Source organism: Papaver somniferum, chromosome 4 (assembly GCF_003573695.1).
Source record: "Papaver somniferum cultivar HN1 chromosome 4, ASM357369v1, whole genome shotgun sequence".
Taxonomy (NCBI): domain Eukaryota; kingdom Viridiplantae; phylum Streptophyta; class Magnoliopsida; order Ranunculales; family Papaveraceae; genus Papaver; species Papaver somniferum.
The window spans coordinates 123,624,777-123,644,549 of record NC_039361.1 but is presented as its reverse complement, the minus strand read 5'-3'; the positions used below and the strand labels follow the sequence as shown (position 1 = coordinate 123,644,549).

General features: G+C 29.6%; 2 protein-coding genes across 2 annotated transcripts; both read left to right on the top strand.

Annotated features, from left to right (window-relative positions):
* Positions 1-513: 513 nt before the first annotated feature.
* On the top strand, positions 514-4,008 carry LOC113273080. The gene has a single exon (XM_026522849.1). It carries the CDS (start codon positions 514-516, stop codon positions 4,006-4,008), a length of 3,495 nt encoding a protein of 1,164 aa, XP_026378634.1.
* A 7-nt stretch (positions 4,009-4,015) lies between these two features.
* LOC113273079 lies at positions 4,016-4,543 on the top strand. Its single transcript, XM_026522848.1, has one exon. The coding sequence runs from the start codon at positions 4,016-4,018 to the stop codon at positions 4,541-4,543; it is 528 nt and encodes a 175-aa protein (XP_026378633.1).
* The last annotated feature ends 15,230 nt before the right edge of the window (positions 4,544-19,773 follow it).

Sequence of the window (19,773 nt, the reverse complement as noted above, 5' to 3'; positions counted from 1 at the left end):
TTGATGCTGTTTATGTTGAATTGGCAAGAACTAAACAAATTCATGCATCAAATTCAGTTTTAGTTAATGATGGTTCAGTGGGTGAAATTGAATCATCAACTAAGACAGGTGCGGTAGTAACTAAGATTCCTAAACCTTTTAGGACTGGTTCAACTCCAACTCCTCTTAGTGATCAACTGATGGCTGGTGAGTACTTGTTGAAGAGAAATAAGTTTGATGCTCTAAACCTAGGGAATGAGATGCCTGAAAGTGAGGCTGATGCAAAATTTAGGGCTGAACAAGAGCTTAAACGTAATCGCATGCAAATCATGCAGAGACGTATTAATAATTCTACGGGTAGGGTTTCCCAAACTCACACGGCTTCCCAAACTGATGAGGCTTCCCAAACTGAGAACGTTTCTTGTTAGGAAATTGTGTAGGAAAAGGAAGTTGTTTGACAAAAGGAAACACGTTGAGTTTATACTCTGGTGAATCCTCTAAGATGGGTAATGTTTCCTCCAAAACTTGTTTGTAATGCGTGTTCTCTTCTGGAACATCAATGGAGTTGCTCGTGAGGCAGCCAGAGACAAGCTGAAGGAGTTAATTAAAGATTTTAAGCCTGATATATTCTGCATTGCAGAACCTAAGGTTTATTGTTCTGATAAATTTGTGCAAGGTTTACATATTTCTGGTTATATGAGAAACGTTATTCATAATTCTGTTGGGAGGTTGAAAGGGAATATTTGGATCTTTTGGTCTGAGGAGATGGTAATGCCTAATGTAATAAACTCTAGCAAACAAGCTGTTACAATTGAAGTTGATGGTGTTATGATCTCTTTCATTCACGCAAGCTGTATTCAAGTCACTATAAGAAACTTATGGCAGCAACTGTCTTCACGTGATTGTACAACTCCTTGGTTAGTCATGGGAGATTTCAACTATGTCTTACATAATGAGGAAAAACGAGGAGGGCGTGAGCCTAGAACTTCTGTCATCAATGAATTTGCTGATTGGATGGATGATAATGATCTCTTTGAAGCAGACTCCTTGGGTTCTAAATTCACTTGGGCTAATGGTCAATCAGGTGTAAGAAGAATTCTTTGTAAATTGGATAGAGCCTTGATTAATGAAGCTTGGCTGAATAAATTTGAGAACTGGAGATGTAAGGCTCTCCCTAGGGAAGTATCCGATCACTCTGCAATTATTGGTTTTCCTATTACTTTTTTGAGGCCAAAAAGAGCTCCTTTCAGGTTTCAAAAGATGTGGTTTGTGCATAATGATTTCATGAGATTGGTTAAGGAGAACTGGAATGCTCCTGTTTTAGGTTCTCCGGCTTTTATCTTTCCCTTCAAGCTTAAGAGATTGAAGATCGGTCTAAAAGAATGGAATATGAGGGTTTTTGGTAATGTTCATGCTAGGTTTAAGCAAGCTAAACTGACTTTAGAAGTTGCTCTTCGTATTTCTGATGAAGATCCTGAGGATGTTAGCAAGCTTAATGCTGCTAAAGATGCGTCAATTATTCTCCAAGACATTAGAGCTCAACAAGCCATTATGTTAAAACAAAAAACAAGAAGTAAATGGTTGTTGGAGGGTGCAAGTAATACTTCTTTCTTTCATGCCAATACTAAAACTCGTAGGAGCAACAATATGATTTCTGAATTGGTAGATGGTAATGGGAATGTTCTAACAGATTTTGAACAAATTCGAGACCATGTTGTGTCTTTTTATGAGGCTAAATTTAATGGTTCAGACCTGACTATAGAGGAAGATCTGTTTGAGTATGAGCACAACATTATTTCTGTTGAAGACAGTCAAAGAATGGATGCAATTCCGACTCTTGATGAATTTAAAGAGGCGGTTTTTAATCTTGGAGCTGACAGTGCGCCTGGCCCTGATGGTTTCTCTGGGTGTTTCTACAGACATTGCTGGGAGATAATTCAGCAAGACCTCTATAATGCTACCATTTATTGCTGGACAGTGAAGGTTATTCCTCAAGGTACTAATTCTAGTCTCTTGATTTTAATTGCCAAGGTAAAAGGAGCAAACACTCTTAATAATTTTCGGCCTATTGGTCTTAGTAATTTTTTCTTTAAAATTTTCACTAAGATCCTAGCTACTAGACTTGGTAGTGTCCTTGATAATCTTGTTTCAGAAGAGCAAGTTGCGTTAATGAAGGGGCGTAACATTCATGAAAACATAAGTGTTGCTTCAGAGATGGTTAATGATATTAAGACAAAACGTAAGGATGGCAATGTTGGTCTCAAGCTTGATATTACTCAAGCTTTTGATACGGTTAGCTGGTCTTTTGTCTTGGAGGTCTTTCGGAGGTATGGTTTTTCTGACAATTGGTGCTCTTGGATTCTTTCAATTCTGAACTCGGCGCGTATTTATATTCTTCTAAATGGTAACCCAGAAGGATTCTTCAAGATTAATAGAGGTCTAAGACAAGGTGACCCCTTATCTCCTCTGATTTTTGTCCTAATTGAAGATGTGCTCAGTAGAAATCTTACCAAGCTTTTTCTAGAAAAGAAGATGACTCCTATGCTCTCTAAAAGAGGTATTTCTCCCACTCATCTCTTCTTTGCTGATGACATTATGATCTTTTGTAAGGGCAACATGAAGAGCTTGAATAACCTTCTTGTTTTGCTTGGTAAATATCAAGCGGCCTCTGGTCAATCTGTTTTTCGTCATAAAAGTAAGGTATATTATGGTGGAGGTTCGTTGAGTAGATGCAGAACTATAACTGATTTACTTGATATGAGTGTTACTACTTTCCCTGATAGATACTTGGGTGTGCAAATTATGCTTGGTGCAGTTCGATATCGTCACATAAGCAACGTTATTGATAAAATCAAAAATCAACTTGCTGTTTGGAAAGGTAAACTTCTTTCTTTTCAAGATAGAATTGTTCTAATTAACTCAGTGATTGCTAGTTACACCATTCACAACATGGCCGTCTATAAATGGCCTAAGAAGTTCATTCAACAAGCTGAAAGAGTGATTCGTAACTTTCTTTGGTCTGGTGATGCGGAGATAGCTAGAAAATTTGTTGTTGGTTTTCCTAAAGTTTGTTGTCCTTTGAAAGAAGGTGGCTTAGGTATTACGAGCATGGAAACCACCAATAGAGCTATGCTTATGAAGTTGTGGTGGAGTATTCGTTCTTCTCAAAAAAAATGGGCGCGTTTCTTATGGGCGAAATATACTTATACTTGTGGGAGATTGAAGCGTTATGGTGTTAAATCCTCTATATTTCCAGGGATTAAAGTAGTTCAGAATCTGGTTGATAATAACACTAAAGTTCTTCTTGGTGATGGAAGATCAACATCTCTTTATTATGATGTTTGGTATGGTACTCAAAGCATTGCTGATATATTAGGAAACCATGAACTGGATTTTTCTACCAAGGTGAGTGATATTCTTATTGATAATGCTTTGCATCTTCAAGGAGTTCACGGTCAGGTGTTGATGAATGCTGGTGTTGAAGCCTCAAATATGCCAGTTTTACGTGGAGGAGTTGACTGCAGGGTCTGGATGCATGATTTACATGGGGTTTTCACGGTTAAATCAGCCAAGGAGCTTATTAGGAAGAAGTATACAGTTTTGGAGGATTTTGGCTTGCTAAGGAGGAAGTCTAATCACCCTAAACTTGCTGCACAAAACTGGAAACTCTGCCGAGAAGCTTGCGCAACTTCTGACAAGATCAGAAGTAGGTTTAAAGTGGAATTGTCCAATAGATGTTACTTGTGTAAGTGTGAAGAGGAATCCTTATATCATATTTTGTGGACTTGTTCTTATGCAACACAAGTTTGGGAGTGGATTGCAGGTATTTTCTCTCTTCAACCTCATTTTAATATTGTTGATGCTTACAAAGTTTCAAAAGGAAGAAGTAGAATTACCAAAGATCTTTGGCTGTTATCAATCCTAGTTGTTCGTGCTGAACTGTGGCATGCTAGAAATCTGGAATATTTTGAAAACAAAAGCATAAGCATTCATTTTTTCAAGCAAAGAGTTTTTTCATCAGATTCATGAATACTCTATGCGTTTGAAGAGTTTTATGTATAACACTGCTGAAGACTTGGAAATTCTGAACTACTTCCGTGTTAAGCATAGGAAAGTGAAGCATATTCAACCTATTGAGTGTTTTTGGTACCCTCCAAATAGAGATGAACTTCTTTTGTGTTGTGATGGTGCTGCGAAATGGAATCCGGGGATTGCTGGGGCTGGAGTTGTAGCCCGAGATCATGACAGCAACTTCATTGGTGCTATGAGCATTGGTCTAGGTTGCACAAATAATTTCTTGGCTGAGTTATATGGTGTGATTATGGGTTTGGAATGGGCCCAAAAGTGGGAGATTAGAAAGGTGTTGGTGCGCTCAGATTCAATTGGAGCTATTATGGCTTTCTCTCATAATAATATTCCATGGTTTGCAAAGCAGCGTTGGAGAAGTATTCAGGAGACTATGACTCTATTAGATTTATGCACACATACCGTGAAGCAAATTTTGCAGCAGACTCTATGGCAAAAAGAGGATGTTTACTTGGTAATGGTGAAGGATGAACTATGATGAGAGACCTTATTTTGTTAGTTCTTTAGAATATCCAAATGTTCCATATTATAGATTTAATTAGTTTGCGAGTTTTTGGGGTTTTCTAAACCTCTTTTCTTGTAAACTTCTTGTAAATTTTTGATATTCATTAATACAATTTTGGACTTACCAAAAAAAACAATACTTCTAGTAAAAATTGCATTTCTATATGCGTTGGTTCAAGAAAATATGAAGGAAGTCAAATTTCACAATAGAAGAAGGTTGAAAGACCAAGCAGAACTAATCCAAACAAATTTCATCTATCTTGAATCAGATAGAAAGACAAAGCCAATACAAAAATAAAGAGTTCATAAATATGTTGAACTTTATATACGTTAACTCAAAATAGTCTACACACTTCGTTATAAGTCGGAAGTTGATTTCTGAGACTAAATTGTATACTAGATAAATTCATCTTTAACAGAAAAAGTTTGAAAAATATATCGTAATTACAATTAATATGTTCCAAGGTAATACCTCTAATAAAAATTTCATTTCTATGTACGTTTATTAAAGAAAATATCAAGGAAGTCAAATTTCACAATAGAAGTAGGATGAAAGACCATAGAGAACTAATCCAAATCCTAAAAAATTTCATCTATCTTGAATCAAATAGAAAGACAAAGCCAACACAAAAAGAAAGAGTTCATAAAAATGTTGAATTTTATATACGTTAACTCAAAAAATTCGACAAATTTCGTTATAAGTCAGAAATTGATTTCAGAGACTAAATTGAAAACTAGATAAACTCATCTTTAACATAAAAAGTTTGAAAAATGTATTGTAATTACAATTAATATGTTCTAAGGCAATACGTCTAGTAAAAAATGCATTTCTATGTACGTTGATTCATGAAAATATGAAGGATGTCTAATTTCACAATAGAAGAAGGATGAAAGACCATGCAGAACTAATCCAAATCCTAACAAATTTCATCTATCTTGAATCAAATAGAAAGACAAAGCCAACACAAAAAGAAAGAGTTCATAAAAATGTTGAATTTTATATACGTTAACTCAAAAAAGTCTACACATTTCGTTATAAGTCGGAAATTAATTTCTGAGACTAAATTGTAAACTAGATAAACTCATCTTTAACAGAAAAAGTTTGAAAAATGTATTGTAATTACAATTAATATGTTCTAAGGCAATACGTCTAGTAAAAATTGCATTTCTATGTATGTTGATTTAAGAAAATATGAAGGAAGTCAAATTTCACAATAGAAGAAGGATGAAAGACCATGCAAAACTAACCCAAATCCTAACAAATTTCTACAATCTTGAATCAAATAGAAATACAAAGCCAACACAAAAAGAAAGAGTTCATAAAAATGTTGAATTTAATATACGTTAAATCAAAAAAGTCTACACACTTCGTTATAAGTCGGAATTGATTTCTGAGACTAAATTATAAACTAGATAAACTCATCTTTAACTAAAAAAGTTTGAAAATGTATTGTAATCACAAATAATATGTTCTAAGGCATTACGTCTACTGAAAATTGCATTTCTATGTACGTTGATTCAAGAAAATATGAAGGAAGTCAAATTTCACAATAGAAGAAGGTTGAAATACCATGCAAAACTATTCCAAGTCCTAACAAATTTCATCTATCTTGAATCAAATAGAAAGACAAAGCCAACACAAAAAGAAAGAGTTCATAAAAATGTTGAATTTTATATACGTTAACTCAAAAAAGTTACACATTTCGTTATAAGTCCGAAATTGATTTCTGAGACTAAATTGTAAACTAGATAAACTCATCTTTAACAAAAAAAGTTTGAAAAATGTATTGTAATTACAATTAATATGTTCTAAGGCAATACTTCTAGTAAAAGTTGCATTTCTATATGCGTTGATTCAAGAAAATATGAAGGAAGTCAAATTTCACAATAGAAGAAGGTTTAAAGACCAAGCAGAACTAATCCAAATCCTAACAAATTTCATCTATCTTGAATCAGATAGAAAGACAAAGCCAATACAAAAATAAAGAGTTCATAAATATGTTGAACTTTATATACGTTAACTTAAAATAGTCTACACACTTCGTTATAAGTCGGAAGTTGATTTCTGAGACTAAATTGTATACTAGATAAATTCATCTTCAACAGAAAAAGTTTGAAAAATATATCGTAATTACAATTAATATGTTCCAAGGTAATACCTCTAATAAAAATTTCATTTCTATGTACGTTGATTCAAGAAAATATCAAGGAAGTCAAATTTCACAATAGAAGAAGGATGAAAGACCATAAAGAACTAATCCAAATCCTAACAAATTTCATCTATCTTGAATCAAATAGAAATACAAAGCCAACACAAAAAGAAAGAGTTCATAAAAATGTTGAATTTTATATACGTTAACTCACAAAATTCTACAAATTTCGTTATAAGTCGGAAATTGATTTCTGAGACTAAATTCAAAACTAGATAAACTCATCTTTAACAGAAAAAGTTTGAAAAATGTATTGTAATTACAATTAATATGTTCTAAGGCAATACGTCTAGTAAAAATGCATTTCTATGTACGTTGATTCATGAAAATATGAAGGATGTCTAATTTCACAATAGAAGAAGGATGAAAGACCATGCAGAACTAATCCAAATCCTAACAAATTTCATCTATCTTGAATCAAATAGAAAGACAAAGCCAACAAAAAAAGAAAGAGTTCATAAAAATGTTGAATTTTATATACGTTAACTCAAAAAAGTCTACACATTTAGTTATAAATCCGAAATTGATTTCTGAGACTAAATTGTAAACTAGATAAACTCATCTTTAACAGAAAAAGTTTGAAAAATGTATTGTAATTACAATTAATATGTTCTAAGGCAATACTTCTAGTAAAAGTTGCATTTCTATATGCGTTGATTCAAGAAAATATGAAGGAAGTCAAATTTCACAATAGAAGAAGGTTTAAAGACCAAGCAAAACTAATCCAAATTCTAACAAATTTCATCTATCTTGAATCAGATAGAAAGACAAAGCCAATACAAAAATAAAGAGTTCATAAATATGTTGAACTTTATATACGTTAACTCAAAATAGTCTACACACTTCGTTATAAGTCGGAAGTTGATTTCTGAGACTAAATTGTATACTAGATAAATTCATCTTTAACAGAAAAAGTTTGGAAAATATATCGTAATTACAATTAATATGTTCCAAGGTAATACCTCTAATAAAAATTTCATTTCTATGTACGTTGATTCAAGAAAATATCAAGGAAGTCAAATTTCACAATATAAGAAGGATGAAAGACCATACAGAACTAATCCAAATCCTAACAAATTTCATCTATCTTGAATCAAATAGAAAGACAAAGCCAACACAAAAAGAAAGAGTTCATAAAAATGTTGAATTTTATATACGTTAACTCAAAAAATTCTAAAAATTTCGTTATAAGTCGGAAATTGATTTCTGAGACTAAATTGTAAACTAGATAAACTCATCTTTAACTGAAAAAGTTTGAAAAATGTATTGTAATCACAAATAATATGTTCTAAGGCATTACGTCTACTAAAAATTGCATTTCTATGTACGTTGATTCAAGAAAATATGAATGAAGTCAAATTTCACAATAGAAAAGGATGAAAGACCATGCAAAACTAATCCAAATCCTAACAAATTTCATCTATCTTGGATCAAATAGAAAGACAAAGCCAACACAAAAACAAAGAGTTCATAAAAATGTTGAATTTAATATACATTAACTCAAAAAAGTCTACACACTTCGTTATAAGTCGGAAATTGATTTCTGAGACTAAATTGTAAACTAGATAAACTCATCTTTAACTGAAAAAGTTTGAAAAATGTATTGTAATCACAAATAATATGTTCTAAGGCATTACGTCTACTAAAAATTGCATTTCTATGTACGTTGATTCAAGAAAATATAAAGGAAGTCAAATTTCACAATAGAAGAAGGATGAAAGACCAAGCAGAACTAATCCAAATCCTAACAAATTTCATCTATCTTGAATCAGATAGAAAGACAAAGCCAACACAAAAAGAAAGAGTTCATAAAAATGTTGAATTTTATATACGTTAACTCAAAAAAGGCTACACACTTCGTTATAAGTCGGAAATTGGTTTCTGAGACTAAATTGTATACTAGATAAACTCATCTTTAATAGAAAAAGTTTGAAAAATATATTGTAATTACAATTAATATGTTCTAAGGCAATACCTCTAATAAAAATTTCATTTCTATGTACGTTGATTCAAGAAAATTTCAAGGAAGTCATATTTCACAATAGAGGAAGGATGAAAGACCATACAAAACTAATCCAAATCCTAACAAATTTCATCGATCTTGACTCAAATAGAAAGACAAAGCCAACACAAAAAGAAAGAGTTCATAAGAATGTTGAATTTTATATACGTTAACTCAAAAAAGTCTACACACTTCGTTATAAGTCGGAAATTGATTTCTGAGACTAAATTGTAAACTAGATAAACTCATCTTTAACTGAAAAAGTTTGAAAAATGTATTGTAATCACAAATAATATGTTCTAAGGCATTACGTCTACTAAAAATTGCATTTCTATGTACATTGATTCAAGAAAATATGAAGGAAGTCAAATTTCACAATAGAAGAAGGATGAAAGACCATGCAGAACTAATCCAAATCCTAACAAATTTCATCTATCTTGAATCAAATACTTACAAAGCCAACACAAAAAGAAAGAGTTCATAAAAATGTTGAATTTTATATACGTTAACTCAAAAAAGTCTACACATTTCGTTATAAGTCCGAAATTGATTTCTGAGACTAAATTGTAAACTAGATAAACTCATCTTTAACAGAAAAAGTTTGAAAAATGTATTGTAATTACAATTAATATGTTCTAAGGCAATACGTCTAGTAAAAATTGCATTTCTATGTACGTTGATTCAAGAAAATATGAAGGAAGGCAAATTTCACAATAGAAGAAAGATGAAAGACCATGCAGAAATAATCCAAATCCTAACAAATTTCATCTATCTTGAATCAAATAGAAAGACAAAGCCAATATAAAAAGAAAGAGTTCATTAAAATGCTGAATTTTATATACGTTAACTCAAAAAAGTCTACACATTTCGTTATAAGTCGGAAATTGATTTCTGAGACTAAATTGTAAACTAGATAAACTCATCTTTAAAAGAAAAAGTTTGAAAAATGTATTGTAATTACAATTAATATGTTCTAAGGCAATACGTCTAGTAAAAATTGCATTTCCATGTACGTTGATTCAAGAAAATATGAAGGAAGTCAAATTTCACAATAGAAGAAAGATGAAAGACCATGCAGAACTAATCCAAATCCTAACAAATTTCATCTATCTTGAATCAAATAGAAAGACAAAGCCAACACAAAAAGAAAGAGTTCATAAAAATGTTGAATTTTATATACGTTAACTCAAAAAAGTCTACACACTTCGTTATAAGTCAGAAATTGATTTCTGAGACTAAATTGTAAACTAGATAAACACATCCGTAACAGAAAAAGTTTAAAAAATGTATTGTAATTTCAATTAATATGTTCCAAGGCAATACGTCTAGTAAAAATTGCATTTCTATGTACGTTGATTGAAGAAAATATGAAGGAAGTCAAATTTCACAATAGAAGAAGGATGAAAGACCATGCAGAACTAATCCAAATCCTAACAAATTTCATCTATCTTGAATCAAATATAAAGACAAAGCCAACACAAAAAGAAAGAGTTCATAAAAATGTTGAATTTAATATACGTTAACTCAAAAAAGTCTACACACTTCGTTATAAGTCGGAAATTGATTTCTGAGACTAAATTGTAAACTAGATAAACTCATCTTTAACTGAAAAAGTTTGAAAAATGTATTGTAATCACAAATAATATGTTCTAAGGCATTACGTCTACTAAAAATTGCATTTCTATGTACGTTGATTCAAGAAAATATGAAGGAAGTCAAATTTCACAATAGAAGAAGGATGAAAGACCAAGCAGAACTAATCCAAATCCTAAAAAATTTCATCTATCTTGAATCAAATAGAAAGACAAAGCCAACACAAAAAGAAAGAGTTCATAAGAATGTTGAATTTTATATACGTTAACTCAAAAAAGTCTACACACTTCGTTATAAGTCGGAAATTGATTTCTGAGACTAAATTGTAAACTAGATAAACTCATCTTTAACTGAAAAAGTTTGAAAAATGTATTGTAATCACAAATAATATGTTCTAAGGCATTACGTCTACTAAAAATTGCATTTCTATGTACGTTGATTCAAGAAAATATGAAGGAAGTCAAATTTCACAATAGAAGAAGGTTGAAAGACCATGTAGAACTAATCCAAATCCTAACAAATTTCATCTATCTTGAATCAAATAGAAAGACAAAGCCAACACAAAAAGACAGAGTTCATAGGAATGTTGAATTTTATATACGTTAACTCAAAAAAGTCTACACATTTCGTTATAAGTCGGAAATTGATTTTTGAGACTAAATTGTAAACTAGATAAAATCATCTTTAACAGAAAAAGTTTGAAAAATGTATTGTAATTACAATTAATATGTTCTAAGGCAATACGTCTAGTAAAAATTTCATTTCTATGTACGTTGATTCAAGAAAATATGTAGGAAGTCAAATTTCACAATAGAAAAGGATGAAAGACCATGCAAAACTAATCCAAATCCTAACAAATTTCATCTATCTTGAATCAAATAGAAAGACAAAGCCAACACAAAAAGAAAGAGTTCATAAAAATGTTGAATTTAATATACGTTAACTCAAAAAAAGTCTACACACTTCGTTATAAGTCGGAAATTGATTACTCATCTTTAACTGAAAAAGTTTGAAAAATGTATTGTAATCACAAATAATATGTTCTAAGGCATTACGTCTACTAAAAATTGCATTTCTATGTACGTTGATTCAAGAAAATATGAAGGAAGTCAAATTTCACAATAGAAGAAGGATGAAAGACCAAGCAGAACTAATCCAAATCCTAACAAATTTCATCTATCTTGAATCAAATAGAAAGACAAAGCCAACACAAAAAGAAAGAGTTCATAAGAATGTTGAATTTTATATACGTTATCTCAAAAAAGTCTACACATTTCGTTATAAGTCGGAAATTGATTTCTGAGACTAAATTGTAAACTAGATAAACTCATCTTTAACAGAAAAAGTTTGAAAAATGTATTATAATTACAATTAATATGTTCTAAGGCAATACGTCTAGTAAAAATTGCATTTCTATGTACGTTGATTCAAGAAAATATGAAGGAAGTCAAATTTCACAATAGAAGAAGGATGAAAGACCATGCAAAACTAATCCAAATCCTAACAAATTTCATCTATCTTGAATCAAATAGAAATACAAAGCCAACACAAAAAGAAAGAGTTCATAAAAATGTTGAATTTAATATACGTTAAATCAAAAAAGTCTACACACTTCGTTATAAGTCGGAATTGATTTCTGAGACTAAATTATAAACTAGATAAACTCATCTTTAACATAAAAAGTTTGAAAATGTATTGTAATCACAAATAATATGTTCTAAGGCATTACGTCTACTAAAAATTGCATTTCTATGTACGTTGATTCAAGAAAATATGAAGGAAGTCAATTTCACAATAGAAGAAGGATGAAAGACCATGCAAAACTATTCCAAATCCTAACAAATTTCATCTATCTTGAATCAAATAGAAAGACAAAGCCAACACAAAAAGAAAGAGTTCATAAAAATGTTGAAGTTTATATACGTTAACTCAAAAAAGTCTACACATTTCGTTATAAGTCCGAAATTGATTTCTGAGACTAAATTGTAAACTAGATAAACTCATCTTTAACAGAAAAAGTTTGAAAAATGTATTGTAATTACAATTAATATGTTCTAAGGCAATACGTCTAGTAAAAATTGCATTTCTATGTACGTTGATTCAAGAAAATATTAAGGAAGTCAAATTTCACAATAGAAGAAAGATGAAAGACCATGCAGAACTAATCCAAATCCTAACAAATTTCATCTATCTTGAATCAAATAGAAAGACAAAGCCAATATAAAAAGAAAGAGTTCATTAAAATGCTGAATTTTATATACGTTAACTCAAAAAAGTCTACACATTTCGTTATAAGTCGGAAATTGATTTCTGAGACTAAATTGTAAACTAGATAAACTCATCTTTAAAAGAAAAAGTTTGAAAAATGTATTATAATTACAATTAATGTGTTCTAAGGCAATACGTCTAGTAAAAATTGTATTTCTATGTACGTTGATTCAAGAAAATATGAAGGAAGTCAAATTTAACAATAGAAGAAGGATGAAAGACCATGCAGAACTAATCCAAACCCTAACAAATTTATTCTATCTGGAATCAAATAGAAAGACAAAGTTACACAAAAAGAAAGAGTTCATAAAAATGTTGAATTTTATATACGTTAACTCGAAAAAGTCTACACATTTCTTTATAAGTCGGAAATTGATTTCTGAGACTAAATTGTAAACTAGATAAACTCATCTTTAACAGAAAAAGTTTGAAAAATGTATTGTAATTACAATTAATATGTTCTAAGGCAATACGTCTAGTAAAATTTGCATTTCTATGTACGTTGATTCAAGAAAATATGAAGGAAGTCAAATTTAACAATAGAAGAAGGATGAAAGACCATGCAGAACTAATCCAAATCCTAACAAATTTCTTCTATCTTGAATCAAATAGAAAGACAAAGTTACACAAAAAGAAAGAGTTCATAAAAATGTTGAATTTTATATACGTTAACTCGAAAAAGTCTACACATTTCTTTATAAGTCGGAAATTGATTTCTGTGACTAAATTGTAAACTAGATAAACTCATCTTTAACAGAAAAAGTTTGAAAAAATGTATTGTAATTACAATTAATATGTTCTAAGGCAATACGTCTAGTAAAAATTGCATTTTTATGTACGTTGATTCAAGAAAATATGAAGGAAGTCAAATTTCACAATAGAAGAAAGATGAAAGACAATGCAGAACTAATCCAAATCCTAACAAATTTCATCTATCTTAAATCAAATAGAAAGACAAAGCCAATATAAAAAGAAAGAGTTCATTAAAATGCTGAATTTTATATACGTTAACTCAAAAAAGTCTACACATTTCGTTATAAGTCGGAAATTGATTTCTGAGACTAAATTGTAAACTAGATAAACTCATCTTTAACAGAAAAAGTTTGAAAAATGTATTGTAATTACAATTAATATGTTCTGAGGCAATACGTCTAGTAAAAATTGCATTTCTATGTACGTTGATTCAAGAAAATATGAAGGAAGTCAAATTTCACAATAGAAGAAAGATGAAAGACTATGCAGAACTAATCCAAATCCTAACAAATTTCATCTATCTTGAATCAAATAGAAAGACAAAGCCAATATAAAAAGAAAGAGTTCATTAAAATGCTGAATTTTATATACGTTAACTCAAAAAAGTCTACACATTTCGTTATAAGTCGGAAATTGATTTCTGAGACTAAATTGTAAACTAGATGAACTCATCTTTAACAGAAAAAGTTTGAAAAATGTATTGTAATTAAAATTAATATGTTCTAAGGCAACACGTCTAGTAAAAATTGCATTTCCATGTACGTTGATTCAAGAAAATATGAAGGAAGTCAAATTTCACAATAGAAGAAAGATGAAAGACCATGCAGAACTAATCCAAATCCTAACAAATTTCATCTATCTTGAATCAAATAGAAAGACAAAGCCAATATAAAAAGAAAGAGTTCATTAAAATGCTGAATTTTATATACGTTAACTCAAAAAAGTCTACACATTTCGTTATAAGTCGGAAATTGATTTCTGAGACTAAATTGTAAACTAGATAAACTAATCTTTAACATAAAAAGTTCGAAAAATGTATTGTAATTACAATTAATGTGTTCTATGGCAATACGTCTAGTAAAAATTGCATTTCTATGTACGTTGATTCAAGAAAATATGAAGGAAGTCAAATTTCACAATAGAAGAAAGATGAAAGACCATGCAGAACTAATCCAAATCCTAACAAATTTCATCTATCTTGAATCAAATAGAAAGACAAAGCCAATATAAAAAGAAAGAGTTCATTAAAATGCTGAATTTTATATACGTTAACTCAAAAAAGTCTACACATTTCGTTATAAGTCGGAAATTGATTTCTGAGACTAAATTGTAAACTAGATAAACTCATCTTTAACAAAAAAAGTTTGAAAAATGTATTGTAATTACAATTAATATGTTCTAAGGCAATACGTCTAGTAAAAATTGCATTTCTATGTACGTTGATTCAAGAAAATATGAAGGAAGTCAAATTTCACAATAGAAGAAAGATGAAAGACCATGCAGAACTAATCCAAATCCTAACAAATTTCATCTATCTTGAATCAAATAGAAAGACAAAGCCAATATAAAAAGAAAGAGTTCATTAAAATGCTGAATTTTATATACGTTAACTCAAAAAAGTCTACACATTTCGTTATAAGTCGGAAATTGATTTCTGAGACTAAATTATAAACTAGATAAACTCATCTTTAACATAAAAAGTTTGAAAAATGTATTGTAAATACCATTAATATGTTCTAAGCCAATACGTCTAGTAAAATTTGCATTTATATGTACGTTGATTCAAGAAAATATGAAGGAAGTCAAATTTCACAATAGAAGAAGGATGAAAGACCATGCAAAACTAATCAAAATCCTAACAAATTTCATCTATCTTGAATCAAATAGAAAGACAAAGCCAACACAAAAAGAAAGAGTTCATAAAAATGTTGAATTTAATATACGTTAACTCAAAAAAGTCTACACACTTCGTTATAAGTCGGAAATTGATTTCTGAGACTAAATTGTAAACTAGATAAACTCATCTTTAACTGAAAAAGTTTGAAAAATGTATTGTAATCACAAATAATATGTTCTAAGGCATTACGTCTACTAAAAATTGCATTTCTATGTACGTTGATTCAAGAAAATATAAAGGAAGTCAAATTTCACAATAGAAGAAGGATGAAAGACCAAGCAGAACTAATCCAAATCCTAACAAATTTCATCTATCTTGAATCAGATAGAAAGACAAAGCCAACACAAAAAGAAAGAGTTCATAAAAATGTTGAATTTTATATACGTTAACTCAAAAAAGGCTACACACTTCGTTATAAGTCGGAAATTGGTTTCTGAGACTAAATTGTATACTAGATAAACTCATCTTTAATAGAAAAAGTTTGAAAAATATATTGTAATTACAATTAATATGTTCTAAGGCAATACCTCTAATAAAAATTTCATTTCTATGTACGTTGATTCAAGAAAATTTCAAGGAAGTCATATTTCACAATAGAGGAAGGATGAAAGACCATACAAAACTAATCCAAATCCAAACAAATTTCATCTATCTTGAATCAATTAGAAAGACAAAGCCAACACAAAAAGAAAGAGTTCATAAGAATGTTGAATTTTATATACGTTAACTCAAAAAAGTCTACACACTTCGTTATAAGTCGGAAATTGATTTCTGAGACTAAATTGTAAACTAGATAAACTCATCTTTAACAGAAAAAGTTTGAAAAATGTATTGTAATTACAATTAATATGTTCTAAGGCAATACTTCTAGTAAAAGTTGCATTTCTATATGCGTTGATTCAAGAAAATATGAAGGAAGTCAAATTTCACAATAGAAGAAGGTTGAAAGACCAAGAAGAACTAATCCAAATCCTAACAAATTTCATCTATCTTGAATCAGATAGAAAGACAAATCCAATACAAAAATAAAGAGTTCATAAGAATGTTGAATTTTATATACGCTAACTCAAAAAAGTCTACACATTTCGTTAAAAGTCGGAAATTGATTATTGAGACTAAATTGTAAACTAGATAAACTCATCTTTAACAGAAAAAGTTTGAAAAATGTATTGTAATTACAATTAATATGTTCTAAGGCAATACGTCCAGTAAAAATTGCATTTCTATGTACGTTGATTCAAGAAAATATGAATGAAGTCAAATTTCACAATAGAAAAGGATGAAAGACCATGCAAAACTAATCCAAATCCTTACAATTTTCATCTATCTTGGATCAAATAGAAAGACAAAGCCAACACAAAAAGAAAGAGTTCATAAAAATGTTGAATTTAATATACATTAACTCAAAAAAGTCTACACACTTCGTTATAAGTCGGAAATTGATTTCTGAGACTAAATTGTAAACTAGATAAACTCATCTTTAACATAAAAAGTTTGAAAAATGTATTGTAATTACAATTAATATGTTCTAAGGCAATACGTCCAGTAAAAATTGCATTTCTATGTACGTTGATTCAAGAAAATATGAATGAAGTCAAATTTCACAATAGAAAAGGATGAAAGACCATGCAAAACTAATCCAAATCCTAACAAATTTCATCTATCTTGGATCAAATAGAAAGACAAAGCCAACACAAAAAGAAAGAGTTCATAAAAATGTTGAATTTAATATACATTAACTCAAAAAATTCTACACACTTCGTTATAAGTCGGAAATTGATTTCTGAGACTAAATTGTAAACTATATAAACTCATCTTTAATAGAAAAAGTTTGAAAAATGTATTGTAATTACAATTAATATGTTCTAAGGCAATACTTCTAGTAAAAGTTGCATTTCTATATGCGTTGATTCAAGAAAATATGAAGGAAGTCAAATTTCACAATAGAAGAAGGTTGAAAGACCAAGCAGAACTAATCCAAATCCTAACAAATTTCATCTATCTTGAATCAAATAGAAAGACAAAGCCAACACAAAAAGAAAGAGTTCATAAGAATGTTGAATTTTATATACGTTAACTCAAAAAAGTCTACACACTTCGTTATAAGTCGGAAATTGATTTCTGAGACTAAATTGTAAACTAGATAAACTCATCTTTAACTGAAAAAGTTTGAAAAATGTATTGTAATCACAAATAATATGTTCTAAGGCATTACGTCTACTAAAAATTGCATTTCTATGTACATTGATTCAAGAAAATATGAAGGAAGTCAAATTTCACAATAGAAGAAGGATGAAAGACCATGCAGAACTAATCCAAATCCTAACAAATTTCATCTATCTTGAATCAAATACTTACAAAGCCAACACAAAAAGAAAGAGTTCATAAAAATGTTGAATTTTATATACGTTAACTCACAAAATTCTACAAATTTCGTTATAAGTCGGAAATTGATTTCTGAGACTAAATTCAAAACTAGATAAACTCATCTTTAACAGAAAAAGTTTGAAAAATGTATTGTAATTACAATTAATATGTTCTAAGGCAATACGTCTAGTAAAAATGCATTTCTATGTACGTTGATTCATGAAAATATGAAGGATGTCTAATTTCACAATTGAAGAAGGATGAAAGACCATGCAGAACTAATCCAAATCCTAACAAATTTCATCTATCTTGAATCAAATAGAAAGACAAAGCCAACAAAAAAAGAAAGAGTTCATAAAAATGTTGAATTTTATATACGTTAACTCAAAAAAGTCTACACATTTAGTTATAAGTCCGAAATTGATTTCTGAGACTAAATTGTAAACTAGATAAACTCATCTTTAACAGAAAAAGTTTGAAAAATGTATTGTAATTACAATTAATATGTTCTAAGGCAATACTTCTAGTAAAAGTTGCATTTCTATATGCGTTGATTCAAGAAAATATGAAGGAAGTCAAATTTCACAATAGAAGAAGGTTTAAAGACCAAGCAAAACTAATCCAAATCCTAAAAAATTTCATCTATCTTGAACAGATAGAAAGACAAAGCCAATACAAAAATAAAGAGTTCATAAATATGTTGAACTTTATATACGTTAACTCAAAATAGTCTACACACTTCGTTATAAGTCGGAAGTTGATTTCTGAGACTAAATTGTATACTAGATAAATTCATCTTTAACAGAAAAAGTTTGAAAAATATATCGTAATTACAATTAATATGTTCCAAGGTAATACCTCTAATAAAAATTTCATTTCTATGTACGTTGATTCAAGAAAATATCAAGGAAGTCAAATTTCACAATATAAGAAGGATGAAAGACCATACAGAACTAATCCAAATCCTAACAAATTTCATCTATCTTGAATCAAATAGAAAGACAAAGCCAACACAAAAAGAAAGAGTTCATAAAAATGTTGAATTTTATATACGTTAACTCAAAAAATTCTAAAAATTTCGTTATAAGTCGGAAATTGATTTCTGAGACTAAATTGTAAACTAGATAAACTCATCTTTAACTGAAAAAGTTTGAAAAATGTATTGTAATCACAAATAATATGTTCTAAGGCATTACGTCTACTAAAAATTGCATTTCTATGTACGTTGATTCAAGAAAATATGAATGAAGTCAAATTTCACAATAGAAAAGGATGAAAGACCATGCAAAACTAATCCAAATCCTAACAAATTTCATCTATCTTGGATCAAATAGAAAGACAAAGCCAACACAAAAACAAAGAGTTCATAAAAATGTTGAATTTAATATACATTAACTCAAAAAAGTCTACACACTTCGTTATAAGTCGGAAATTGATTTCTGAGACTAAATTGTAAACTAGATAAACTCATCTTTAACTGAAAAAGTTTGAAAAATGTATTGTAATCACAAATAATATGTTCTAAGGCATTACGTCTACTAAAAATTGCATTTCTATGTACGTTGATTCAAGAAAATATAAAGGAAGTCAAATTTCACAATAGAAGAAGGATGAAAGACCAAGCAGAACTAATCCAAATCCTAACAAATTTCATCTATCTTGAATCAGATAGAAAGACAAAGCCAACACAAAAAGAAAGAGTTCATAAAAATGTTGAATTTTATATACGTTAACTCAAAAAAGGCTACACACTTCGTTATAAGTCGGAAATTGGTTTCTGAGACTAAATTGTATACTAGATAAACTCATCTTTAATAGAAAAAGTTTGAAAAATATATTGTAATTACAATTAATATGTTCTAAGGCAATACCTCTAATAAAAATTTCATTTCTATGTACGTTGATTCAAGAAAATTTCAAGGAAGTCATATTTCACAATAGAGGAAGGATGAAAGACCATACAAAACTAATCCAAATCCTAACAAATTTCATCTATCTTGAATCAATTAGAAAGACAAAGCCAACACAAAAAGAAAGAGTTCATAAGAATGTTGAATTTTATATACGTTAACTCAAAAAAGTCTACACACTTCGTTATAAGTCGGAAATTGATT